At 38.8% G+C, this 12,659-nt stretch overlaps 1 protein-coding gene across 2 annotated transcripts in view; it reads left to right on the top strand.

Annotated features, from left to right (window-relative positions):
* Nucleotides 1-1,263: 1,263 nt before the first annotated feature.
* Nucleotides 1,264-12,659, top strand: part of thsd4 (thrombospondin type 1 domain containing 4) — a 64,565-nt gene continuing 53,169 nt past the window's right edge. Inside the window, exons 1-6 of one of the 2 annotated variants that reach the window (XM_015382988.1) lie at nt 1,264-1,591; nt 2,082-2,136; nt 2,267-2,330; nt 5,960-6,276; nt 8,636-9,041; nt 11,265-11,367. In XM_015382988.1, the coding sequence (XP_015238474.1) occupies nt 2,108-2,136; nt 2,267-2,330; nt 5,960-6,276; nt 8,636-9,041; nt 11,265-11,367 (919 nt within the window). In that variant the 5' untranslated portion in view covers nt 1,264-1,591; nt 2,082-2,107. The remainder of the gene's footprint in view (nt 1,592-2,081; nt 2,137-2,266; nt 2,331-5,959; nt 6,277-8,635; nt 9,042-11,264; nt 11,368-12,659) is intronic. The other variant, XM_015382987.1, reaches the window with a different exon arrangement.

The following is a 12,659-nucleotide window of genomic DNA, read 5'->3' as shown; positions in this document are numbered from 1 at the left end:
CATCCATCCATCCATCCATCCATCCATCCATCCATCCATCCATCCATCCATCCCAAACTATGTCCACATGTATAACGTTTAAAACAATTTCTTAATATATATATTTTTATCTCTGTTTCTGCAGACCTGACTATGGAAATATAGCCTTAAAAATTGCAGGCAAAATCTTGGTTAGTCTTCATAGCTGTTGAACACCTGCAGCAAATATTAAAGCTAACATTAGCTTGCATTTTGCTGGTGGACAGAAATTCTCTACTATTCCAATCAAAAAATACAAACAAAATGTTAAATTTTCTTCTCCTTAGCCGTGATGTGAATAGTCCGTCAGTTGGAAAACAAAACATCCTGCACACTACTGAGGCATCTTCTGCTATTTTGGTTTAGCCACTCAATGGCTGGCAGCCTTGCAGGGTCTAATACATCACAACTGTGAAACATTGTGATGATAGCATCATGCTAGTGGGGTCCTTCTGCAGGGCAAAGAAACCCTCGAAAGGTGACTTTACAATGCAAAAAAAAGTCTAAATTTACTATAGTTTTCTTAAACGAAGTATATTTGCCTTTAATCTGAGAAGAGAAATAATATAAGTCCCTAATGGATTGAGCATTTTTTGCCTTAAACTATGATGATTAAATATCATGGACTTCATATAACAGAGTTGCTTTTTGTTATTTAATAATATCAATAAAAATCGTACTCAATTGCCAAATCATCTTACCTGCTCAAATCGCGAGAAAATTATTTTATTTGAAGAAATATGCCTTGCTTAGATTTTTGTTTTTGAAAATGTTTACTTGCAGGCTGAATAAACAATGTACTCCACACTCTTCAGATTTTTATCCCCCCCTCCCCCCAAATCAAAAAGCATGTTTCAATTTTCTCCCACTTCACAGTTGGGCACTGCATTGCTATTTTGATGATACTGTAATAAATAATGAAAAAGTTCAACAGGTACTGTGGTCTTTTCCAAGGCACTGTAATACAAGTGTTTTTCAACATACTGGCTGAGCATTTGAGCAAAACAGAAAAAAGGAAACCCAATAATGCTCAATGCAGCCTGTTTGATAGTTGCTCAAATGTGTCATCATAAAGTGGAGCAGGGAGTGTCAGAGTGTGTATGTGGCCAAGCAGCTGAAAACCCTTAACTACTGAGTTTCTCCTTCACGCTCAGACAAATCCAAGTGCTCACTCTGGGGGAAAAAAAAAGAGCAACAGGAGACTCCCACCTCCGTATTTTTTACATGACAGCTCAAAGAACCCAGTGGAGCAGCCTGGCTGAGGCAGGGGGGCGCAGCACAGGCTGTTTACTTCTGCCGTGTCAGTTTCAGCTCACTGTTACAGTCCTTGTGTTTGTGCAAAAAAAACAGAACCGCTGGAGCCTCGCTGAAAAGCTGCACCCAGAGCCTGCTGTCTGATTGATCCAGTTGCTCCAGATCTCTCACCACGGCTTCATTGGGTCACATGGATCTGCACCAGGATTTCAGGTGGAAAACCTGCAGTTTTTTCCGGATTAATGCTTCCACCATGAGGATACCTGCACTTATTGGAAACGAAACACCAGTATAAACAGCAGACATACAAAAGCTGCAGGTAAATTTGATTTAAATTCTAGTAACTGCTTATTTTTTTAGACAAATATAGGTTTTTTCCACTTTTTAAAACTTTTACTTTAAAGAAAACATGTACTCATCTATTATTAATATATCCAGGTCTTGTTATGTAGTCTAGTATTTAGTGAAACGTTTAAATCAAGGCAGAGTTAAATGATCTGGGTTCAGAAATGCTTTTTCCAGCTTGATTTCAGAACTGATGTTTGCTAGAAAGGATGGGGGTTGGGGGTGGGGGGGAGTCCTAATGAGGAGTTCCCTCATTAGGAGCCAAAGAGGTCACAGGTCAACTCACATGGTCAAGTGGGTGGAAGACTTAAAGACTTTCTGCCAGACTCCGAGGGTTTGTGTTCAGGCTGAATGATTTAGTTGAAGAAAAAAGAGGAGTTAACGATAAGTGCAGAGGTTTAAAAGGTTTTCTTTAACATATAACATGAACTATATGGCACCACAATTTCTCCTTTTGCACTCAGCATCCAACTCTGTGGAAGGCGCCACCATGCTAGAAGTCAGGTTTTGGACTGTCAGGTAATTTTCTTACTTGCTTTCTGTTTTGCTTTCGATTTCATTTCCTCTTTGCATCATATTGATTCTGCTGCATTACACAGGGTCATTATAGAGCATTTATAATGTGATTACTTCTCTCTTTTGTCTGCAGACTATATCTGGTGCTGCTTTGGTCACAACTCCTGCAGTGTCAACAAACAGCAGATCACAGGAAGGTGAGAGAAGTTTGAAACTTACAGGACAATAAATTACAGGATTCTTTATGCTAGAAATTCAATTATGTAGGTGTATTATGCATTTTTTTTTACTGTAATGATTTCTTCTTACCACCTTACACTGAAAAAATTAATGTGTTTTAGACAATTATATTGCATAAAATTAATTCAGAATGATACAGTGAAAAATAGTCTTAGCTATTCTATGACCTCTACAGCCATTAGGAAGACTGTGAACAGTCACTAGCTGCTCTACAGTGAGGACAAATCTCCAAAGCTCATTGCTAAGCAGGCTGAGTGGAAGGAAAAAAAGTGTGTTTAACAAATGGGCACAAGTTAAATGTGTGACAACAACAGACATATAAGAATGCAAAGCATATCCCATTCAACAGCTTAGTCTCATCTGGACTTCACTGGATCCTGGCTTGATTTCCTGCTTTTAGATGAAGATGAATTCAGCATTTGATTTTAACACCAAACTCCAAGAGTCCCGGGAACAGTAGAAATGAGAAGTCTGGAGAGTCGCTAATGATTGGGGAAGCCATGTCATCTTCTGGTGCTGGTCCGCTGTAGCGCAGCCATCTACCTGGAAATTGTAGTGCACTTTATGCTTCCCTCTCCTGACAAGCTTTATGAAGAGGCTGCTTTCATGTTCCAGCTGGAATGAATACTGAGCCCCACTGCCAAAAGTACCAGTACCTGGTTTAATAACCATGGTATCACCAAGTCTGTTTGGCCTACACATTTTGCCTGATCTAATCCCTGCAGTGAATCATACATTTATGGGGTTTTCTCAAAGTGAAGGTTAGAGACGTTAGAGCCAAATAAGCTAAAGGCTGCAGGTAAAGAGACCCAGGCTTCTCTAACACATCAGCACTGGCACTCTGCTGTAATCCAGCAACTCAGGTAAAAGGAGTCCTAATCAAGTACCGGGTTTCTTTATTACAAAATTCAAAGACACATCCCTCAGAAGGTCAAGGGTAGTAAAACAATAATAAAAAATAGCTGGATAATAATCACCTTGCAAGTAAGACGAATTGTTGTGAGATTTTTAAATTAACAAACTCCTTAAAATACATCTAGCCAGAAACTAACATATGCATTAGCCTCGATAGAGAAATGTTTCAGAGCAATGAAGTGACATGTATGATTCCAACATGTCAACCAGGAGTTGAAGACTGAAGTAAAACAAAGATGGCTGCGCTGGTTTTAGATGGAATACAAACGAACAAATGTACGTGATTTTCTTTGTGGATAGGAAAGATGTTTGCATGGGCGTAGGTTTGCATAGGGACCATAGGGACAAGTCCCTACCAAAACTTTGGACGGACCCAACTGTCCCTACCAACAATTAGTTGTGAATACCTTGTTTATAATTTACAATACAGCATTGTTGCAGCAGAAGAGGAGTTCTGGAATGGGGAATATTGACAGACGAAAACATGTTTTATCTAAAATGGAAAATGTTTATTTATTTATGTTTTTTACAATTTTGGTATAATTCTTGCTCTAAGTTGGTCGCGCGGTGAGCTAAAGACATCTTTTAGAGTCTCGATACTCCATAATGATCAATCGATTACTAAATTTGTTGACATTATTTCTATTATTGATTAATCCAATGAATTGTTTCAGCCATAAATAAAATACATGAAATGGGTTAAAAAGAGCAACTACAGCCTAGATGTAGAGCTTCTAGAGTGAAGTTAATATATTAAATGCTCAGTGTCAGTCCCTCTTCTACATGTATTTCCAGTGCTCATCTAAATACAATACATTTATTTGGCGTCCCTTGAATCTATTATTTTGTTTTGTTTTAATGATACAAAGAGAACATTTAAAAGATAAGAGTGGGTTTTACCTCTGTTTACCTCTGCACAATTCTATATCTTCAAAAAAAAGTATAAATCCACATATAACAGACATATTTAGACTATATTCTGTTACATAGGCACAGATTTACCTACTGTCTTATGGTAATTTCAAATGCAAACCTTTTCAAAGTGGAATTAAGTCCTATTTCCTCATTCATCAGAGCCAGTAAAGCGTCAGTCATTGATAAACAGCATCTAGTGTGTGTAGTGCTTATAAAATTTGTATAAATGTAGCAAGAAATGCTGCTTTTCTCTTTAAACGAAATACACCCTGATTTTCACGTCAAGCATAAAAAAACGAGCATGCACATTTTTGCATAGGACCAATGTCATCAGACCAACAGTGTCCCTACCAAAGTTGAAATCAAACCTACGCCCTTGGATGTTTGTTCATTCCTCCTGACCAGATTTTCGCAAGAGTTTGATTTATCAGTGCTAGTTATGAAACAAATCAAGAATGTGATGTTTCTCAGCTGATTCTGCTGCTGTGATTGGCTAGAATCTTGACATGGAAGGCTTGTGCCACTTGGTGATTTACCCAATCAACTCGATGAGTTGTACTGAATGTCTCTACCTTTTGAGAACACTTTCCACAACAGCCTTAAAACATTGACACTGTATATAATCGCCCTGGTTAAGTGAACATTATGAAGGAAAATAGTAAGAGTTTTTATTTTCTCTACCTGGATTATCCACCTCTAAATACAGGACACTTGAAATATATCACACTCTGTGTATTCAATCCCTTTTTGAAGCAAATGGATCAAATAAATTACATTTTGAGTTATATTGAATGCAGCAGCATATGATGCTACCTTTGAAATAATTGTCTCACATTTACTCTCTATAAGAGTACCTACTGGGAAAAACTTATTCAGTTCATAACCTTTGATCTTGTGGTGAGGAGTAGTGAAACAGAGAAGGCGGATATTGGCTGTCAGTAAACCATTTCTTGAACCCTCCAGGAACCAGATGAACATGGAAGAAGTCTGGGTTTGTATCTCTGTGATGTGTGGATAGCCCCTTCAGTTAGCTGTTGGAAAGCAGTTTTTGTGAGGAAACTCCACGAGCTTCCCCTCAGAGTCCAGCTGTGTGACCTGAGGCTGACCCGGAGATGACAGTGGCATTGAGCTGAAGCAGTAAAGAAGCCTGGGGCGGGGAGTTTTGAGGTCCTGCTCAATGGTTACCAGAGCTGACTGACACCCGAGGAGCTCACTGCCAACTCCCCCTGCCGCTCTGGCATTCTCTCTCTCCATCCAATAAAAGTCACCAGTAGCTGAGTTTTTTCTGTGGCCATGTATTTGCCCAGGGAGGGGGATGTAAAAAGAGACAAAGTGCTTCTTAAAAGCAAGATTTCTACTCAGAATGCTGGTTTGGCACAGGGTTGCTCAAACAGTGAGCGCAGTGATCACTGCTGGCGCAGTTGAATAGAAGACTAGAGTCAACAGGGAGCTATTCAGGTAGCCAATCGGGGATCGGCCACTAATAGATGCTGGATACCCAGCCAAATCAGGGTTTTATTACGGTGAACAGAGGTCTGCTTCATGAACAGAGGTAGAGGGGCGGAAGATCTGGATATTCATGGTGAGGAGATGAGGTCACTGACTTGAGCTGTTTTCCAGTGAGAGATCTGCAGAGATTAAAGAGCTGTTGATGAATGCTTCCCATCAGTACTTGGCCTCCACATCAAATGGTGCTGTTCCACTTTCCCGCATCTAGCTGCAACCACTAATCTTCAGTTTTGTTGCCTCCATACAGGTTCCTCAGCGGACAAAGTCTCAACAGGAGTTAAGGGCATCGTATGGGGAAATTCGGGGTGCCTGGGGCACCTGGGGCCCCTGGTCAGCCTGCTCCCGGACATGTGGGAAAGGAGTACAGGAACAGATGAGGCCCTGTCTGCCGGTTTACACTCAGTTCCTCTCCAGAGGAGCTGCCGTTCTGCCCCAGCAACCAGGCCGTGTCATCTCAGCTTTGAAGCCCGCTGCCGCTCCACGCCACAGTGGAGTCAGAGCCTTCAACACAAGCAGCGGGGGAGAGGCAAGGAGAGAGAAACAGAGCAGGCTAGGCCAACGCAGGTAGCTAAACAATTCAAGTTATGTTTACATGTATAAATGGAATGAAAGAAAATAGTTCTTCTTTAATAAAGAAAATCAGGGGTCCTTCAACACTGATCCCCAGGGCCCACTTTTCGGTGTGTTTGTTTTTGTTTTCTCTCTTTTGGCACACACCTGCCCTAAATCAATGAGAGATGAACAGACTTCTGCAACCAGCATAAAGTTGGAAATTTATGCCATATGTGACATAGTTTTAAAGATAAAAATACTAAGCTAATCTTTATTAACCTTGTTTATATTGAAAAATAAATCAAGTAAAGATAAAGACAACTGCCTTCAGATCAATGCCACCTAAAAATGTAATAAATTCCTTCTGTGCATTTAAATCTTTTCAGAGATACAGCTTTTAGTAAAGGTCAGACTTTGAGAAAATTGTGAAGAAGTTCAAAGCACTGTTAACTTCTCCATCCGTTGTCTATAATCACTTATTCCTGCAGAGTGACAGGGGGTCTGGTGCCTTTCTCCAGCTATCATTCAGCAGAGTAAACACCGGTCAGATCACAGATCTACAGTAAATATTTAACTCAAGAGCCTGGTTGATCCCAGGTTTAAACATCTTATGGAAGAATGGGAAAAGTGAAAGTTTCCCTGCAGACCTATAAAGAGGAAGACATCCATCTGAAATGACCCAAATATGTAGAGCTTTAATCAGCCTTAATTGAGAGATCCACTTTATTAGTAATACACAATAGTAGGCATATCATCTATCCAGTAATACCATTTTTGAAATGCAGAAATAATTAAAGTTCACCCTAGCTTTATTAAATAACGCATTTATGTTTTAATGAGTTTTTTATATAGTCCAGACAAATGGGTGTGCAGTATAAGTGTAAAATATCTTGACTTGAATATTGTGGCATAGCTCCGCTTTGTTTTTAGAAAATATAAATATAAAAAATATAACCGCGGATTTCTGGGGGACAGTGATTCGCCTACATGTTATTAATGCTGGCGTATCATAAATAATAAATTATGAACAGTTTAGTTTGTGCCTTCAACTCGGTGCCCATAGGAAGACGTTACTGGATATAACCTAACGGAATATCTGCGGAACAGCTCCAAATGACACTAAACTAATATGGGTGAGTAGAACATGATGTCATAACATAAAAAAAATCAAGGGGCCAATTTATCTATTTATTTTATTTATTTATTTATTTATTATTATTATTATTTTTTACAGTGTCCTGTCTGGCAATGTGGCAATAAGAATAATTGTCTTGATGCCAAAAGGAGCCCAACAGATTTTCCTTTCACAAGTGGAGCAGTATGGCAATTGCCATACTGCTCCACTTGTTTCATGCATATAAATTGCTTTATTATAATTATGCAGGGAGTTTTACAGTTTATATGGACACTGCAATGTAAGTAGAGCAGAAAAACAGAAGAAGAAAAAAGAAAAAGAGAAAAAAAGGACAAAAGATGAAAGAAAGAGGAGATAGAAAGGAGACAATGACAAAACATTTTCAGTCTGCTTCATCAGGGGCCAATTTAAAAAAAAACTGTGTTATCCTTTAAGTGGATTGCTTCACCCAGTTTAAAATCTGTATAAAAAATCTTTAATCGATTAATCAATCTTAAAAATAATCAACAGATCGATTAACTAAATAATTGTTAGTTGCGGCCCTAATTATGATTTGTTTTTCTTTTAAAGCTGTCATTTTCTCCAAAACTCATTTAAAAAGGGCCCTGCACCGCTTTAATACCTGATTTCATTTAAACAAGCTAACTTAGTAGATCACCAGCAACATGGCTGCTCTTCGTACGAGGATGTTTTTGTTTGCAGAGGCAATTTTCCGCTCATACTTGGATCTTAATAGATCAGATACATAAGATATGTGTATGATTTTCTCTCTCTCTCTTAGCTCTATCAGTGACAGCTTCTGAAAATATCAAATATTAATTATCTTAGAAAGTTTTCTTTTCTTTAACTTCCCTTTTCCATCTACTCAAAGCAAGCTGTCTGAAACGTCAAGCTCTTTTAGCCGTTGGCGTTTTGAAGCTCATGTCTTTGCTGAGATGTGTCCTGTTGCTTAGCAGCCTGGACTAGAAGTGACTCTGGTGCCATCGCTGGGGGTCATCTGACTTCCTTCCAGTGCAAAGCCAGTCTTTCACAGTTACAATCGAAAGCTTGGCCCGTGTTTGGCAGCTTTGTGACCTCCTTCCTGTTGTGTTCACCATTCAACAAATAACCTGACAGCTGAGGGTTGGAGTGGGGGGGTATGTTGAACTCCATGTACAAAAAAAGAAAGAGCACTCTAGATTTTTAGCAGGGACTTAGTTCTGGTGTTTGCTTTACAATCTACATTTGTGCTTACAGGAGGATGAGCCACATCGTCCCAGGAAACTATGGCTACGGACGAGCGCCTCATATTGCTTCACACCAAGTGGATTCAGCCCGAGAGTCAGGTTCCCCTCGCCTCCACAGACACAGACGCTCGGCTGCAGCCACTTCCTTCCAGCCCAATGCTAGGGGGCACAACAACCTGGATACTCCCAACAAGCTCCATCCCTTTAGCAGGCAGTATGTGCATCCCAGGACACACCATTCCAGGCACAATCAAGTCTGGGCCCCCCTCTACCAGCCTGCCTCAGCTAACCAGGCTGGGGTCCAGGCCGGCAGCCCGACCCCCAGCCACCAGCTGCATAAAGAGAGACCTTACAGCCCACTGCCTTCCTCCCACTGTACGGGGGAGCATGCTCACTACAGGATCTGCAACAGTAACGTATGAAAGTCTGCTCTCTTGCAATAGCAAGGCTGGGTTTTTTTTTGCTTTTTTTGTGGTTATTAAACTGTATAAGATTAATATTGTTTAAATATGCTTTAGGAAAACAGAGGTATAGCAACAGGAGCCCGCTTATACTGCAGCATTATTTGGTTCTTTAAAGTCTGCTGGTCACCTTTTAGAACAGTTAACAATGTTTTATTTTTTAATAATTATCATAACTATTATTAGGGTTTTTAAAAATCCAGAGGAAAGACCTGCCAGAAAAATACGTTTCTAGACACAAAACATCCTGTGGCTTGAATTCAGGAGTATATTAGTGTATCGTCAAAAAAACAACAGAAAACTGTTAACTGTTTTTCTGGTGTTGACATTACCTTTGTAATCATTCAAGTGTAAAACAGATACGGGTTTTTCAAAAGTATTTATACCCACAAACTACATTTATCTGACTGACCAACTCAAACTAGTGCATAATAGAGCAGATACGGTTTAAAATGGTTCTGATGAGATGGACACTGCCAACCAGCTGGCTGGTTACAACACTTCACACTTCATTATTATATAGATGATACTTTGCTGAACTACAGTTGGTAGCTAAACCTATTATTCAGATAATAGAGGCTTTTTATAAATACCCATATGAGCAGAATAGTTCAAGGGATTATTATTATTCTGCTAACCCACCATTTGCCATTACTACATGAACTGGATATTTTCTGTTAGATTTGTCTATCACACTCAGAGTAAAATAAATGTGTTCTGTATCCTCTGAACTGAAACTTAAGTAGTTGGAGGGATGAAATCTCTGCTTGTGAACCTTTGGGTTCTCCATAGCTAATACAACAACAACAAATACGGAAACTTTTCTTGCTCTGAAAACTTACAAGCAGCATCTGAACGACCGATCTACACTGGAAAAATCTAAATCTAGATAAGTCATTATTTCTTAAAATAATTGCATTTGTTCTTGAATTTAGAAGGTAAAAGACATATTTTGCCAATGGAACAAGAACATTTACATTTAAAATAAGAAAACACAATTACATTGTCTTATTTCAAGTGCATTTTATCTACCGGTAAATACCTTTTTCTAAGAGTAAAAATACTTATTCAAATGGCAAATCATCTGATTTACCTACTCAAATTAAGGGTGAATACACCTAATTTAAGAAATTTTTACTTATTTCTAGATCATTTTTCCAGTGTAATGCCTTGAGATAGTGAAGACCAGCTGGAAACTGTTCAACTAGGAAAGTTTAACTGCATTTAAAGCTAGTGCTTAGTGTGAGGGATTGCATTCGAGGCAATGAGTCGATGCAATCAACTGGTTTTACTAAGATAGAAAACTTTGAATGAATTTGACTGTATGATCTGGTGAACTGTAAAGTGCCTTGAGATGACATGTGTTGTGAATTGGCGCCATAGCAATAAATTAAATTGAAATTGAAGTGGAATCCACTTCAGAATCAGAAGAATCTGAAGTCTTTATTTGTCATTTTTCTTCAAGGGTACAAAACAATGTAAAACAAAACAGTGAGGGCCAATAATGCAATAAAAGAAAAGAAATATGTTAAAAAAGTTATAAAAGGACTGTACAGTTATAGAAGAAAAATATATTGCACAGAGATTTCGGTATTGGATATGAGAATATTTCGCTTAAACAGTATTGCAGAGATTATAGAATGTGTTGAGTTAATCACACTGTTCATGTTCTTACAGTGTATGCAAGGCATTCAGGGCAACGATGTCACGTTCACCCTGGACAGGACATATTGTTATCTAGATTGTCCTCTAGTCTTTCTTCAGTCTATGGAATCATAAGAAACAGAAAAAAACAATCAGGCCAAACGGTTTGGGGCTGACTTGAGAATTGTTCATTAATAAACTAGCAGAGAGACCTTGCTAAAAGACGAAGCAGCCATCTGTGAAAAGTTGATTTCCAGTCAGTCTTACAACCTCTGTGTATTTAAATGAGTGAACAATGTCTCAGTTTTCTCTTTGTTGAATGATGACATGTTTGTTGGATCAGAGCGAAAGCTGAATAGAGGATTGTTCAGAGACTTCAGGGAGGTCTGGTTCCGCTAAAATGGCTGAAGGCTGAACCATCTGTCAGAGCGTGGCACTGAGGCTGTTAGTTTTTGCTGATGGTTTTTACATGTTTAGGCAGACATCTTCATCTTCACTAAGTGCTTGTTTGCATTTTCTCTTGTTCCTCCACAGGATTGTCCTCCACCCAGTAAAGACATCAGAGCGCTGCAGTGTTCTTCCTACAACAACCAGCCCTTTATGGGCAGACTCTACAAGTGGGAGCCTTTTAACGAAGGTAGGTTTAATACCTACAGTAAGAGTGATACGCTGTGATCAGTAGAAGCAAGGCTCAGTGCTCGCCTCATGGAGTAAACTTTCTTCCATAATTGCTGCAAACAAACAGCATGGAAATCATTTTTTTCATAATTATGTAATTATTTCATTTTTATCATATCTAACTTAATTTTAACTGTTAAATTTTAAATGTTACATAAGTTTTACTTTTCACTTTTTTTCAAATTCCTCTTTCTCAGATTGACTTTTCTGAATTGCATTCTTTTGAAATTGTGTCAGATCAGTTCTCTTCACTTGTGGGGGCAGCTTTGAGTGAAGGGCAAAGACAGATTTCGGTTTGTCTGCCTGAATACCTGCAAGAACATTTTTTTGTTCAAGAGCAAGTTTTTGTAACAGGCTTGGAATTAAGAGATTGTGAAAATAAGAATAAAAAGCCGTAAAGAGCATTTTTAATTTTAAAAAGCTTTGAAAAATAAAAACTGAACAAATAAAAAGAAAAATCTGAGAAAAAATACTTTTTTTAAGAGTCTAGCATGTTTGGAGTGCATAATTGAAGTCAGGCACCCTGATTCTCCAACCTGAGCCGTGGATCTCTGCAGCTCCTCCAAATGCATTTTGAGCTGCTTCTGGGCAGATATTTAAGTTATTGTGGAGGATTTTTGCGAATTTTTTAAAAGACCCGCCCTCTCCAGTAAAAAAAAAAGAAGTAAATGCACATTCCTGTAACTGCTCCTGAGAGAGAATGTCTATTAAACGCGTGCGAGAGCGTGCACAAGCACATTTCTCCTCGTGCACGCTCTTTTTAAAAGTTGCTGTTCTCATAGCTCATATAAGCTTACCGTGCCCAAACGTCCGCTCTAACCCCTAAATCCCTCAATCACTTTATAGAGGGACTATATAGTGAACTTTATTATTATTTTACAGATGATCACTGCTGTTTGCTCCCCATTGGTCATTTTAGGGGAAACTGAGTTTTCAATTCCCAGTTTACAGATTTCCCCCTCTGTGTTTCTGGGTGGTCTGTGTATCAGTCAATAGAAATACTGTCGTTAACATTCATGCAGAGCAGAGTTATTTTTTTAGTCCCTGCAAAGATCATCCTGAAAGATGAACTCTGTGAAAGAGGATGAGGGAAACTAATGCAATTTGCAAGACTCAGTCATGGTCTTGTTTCTGTTGTGCTTTACTTTACTCCATGTTTCCTAGATTTATTGGTTTAATTCCCGTTTTGTTGTAATTTCTAGATTTATGTTAGTTATCATGTTTTTCTGTTGTCCTCTGTTGCCCTCTTGT

This window comes from Cyprinodon variegatus, unplaced genomic scaffold (assembly GCF_000732505.1).
Source record: "Cyprinodon variegatus isolate N-32 unplaced genomic scaffold, C_variegatus-1.0 Scaffold271, whole genome shotgun sequence".
NCBI classification, from domain to species: Eukaryota; Metazoa; Chordata; class Actinopteri; order Cyprinodontiformes; family Cyprinodontidae; genus Cyprinodon; species Cyprinodon variegatus.
The sequence above is the reverse complement of the archived record's forward strand: the minus strand, read 5'-3'. Positions and strand labels throughout refer to the sequence as shown.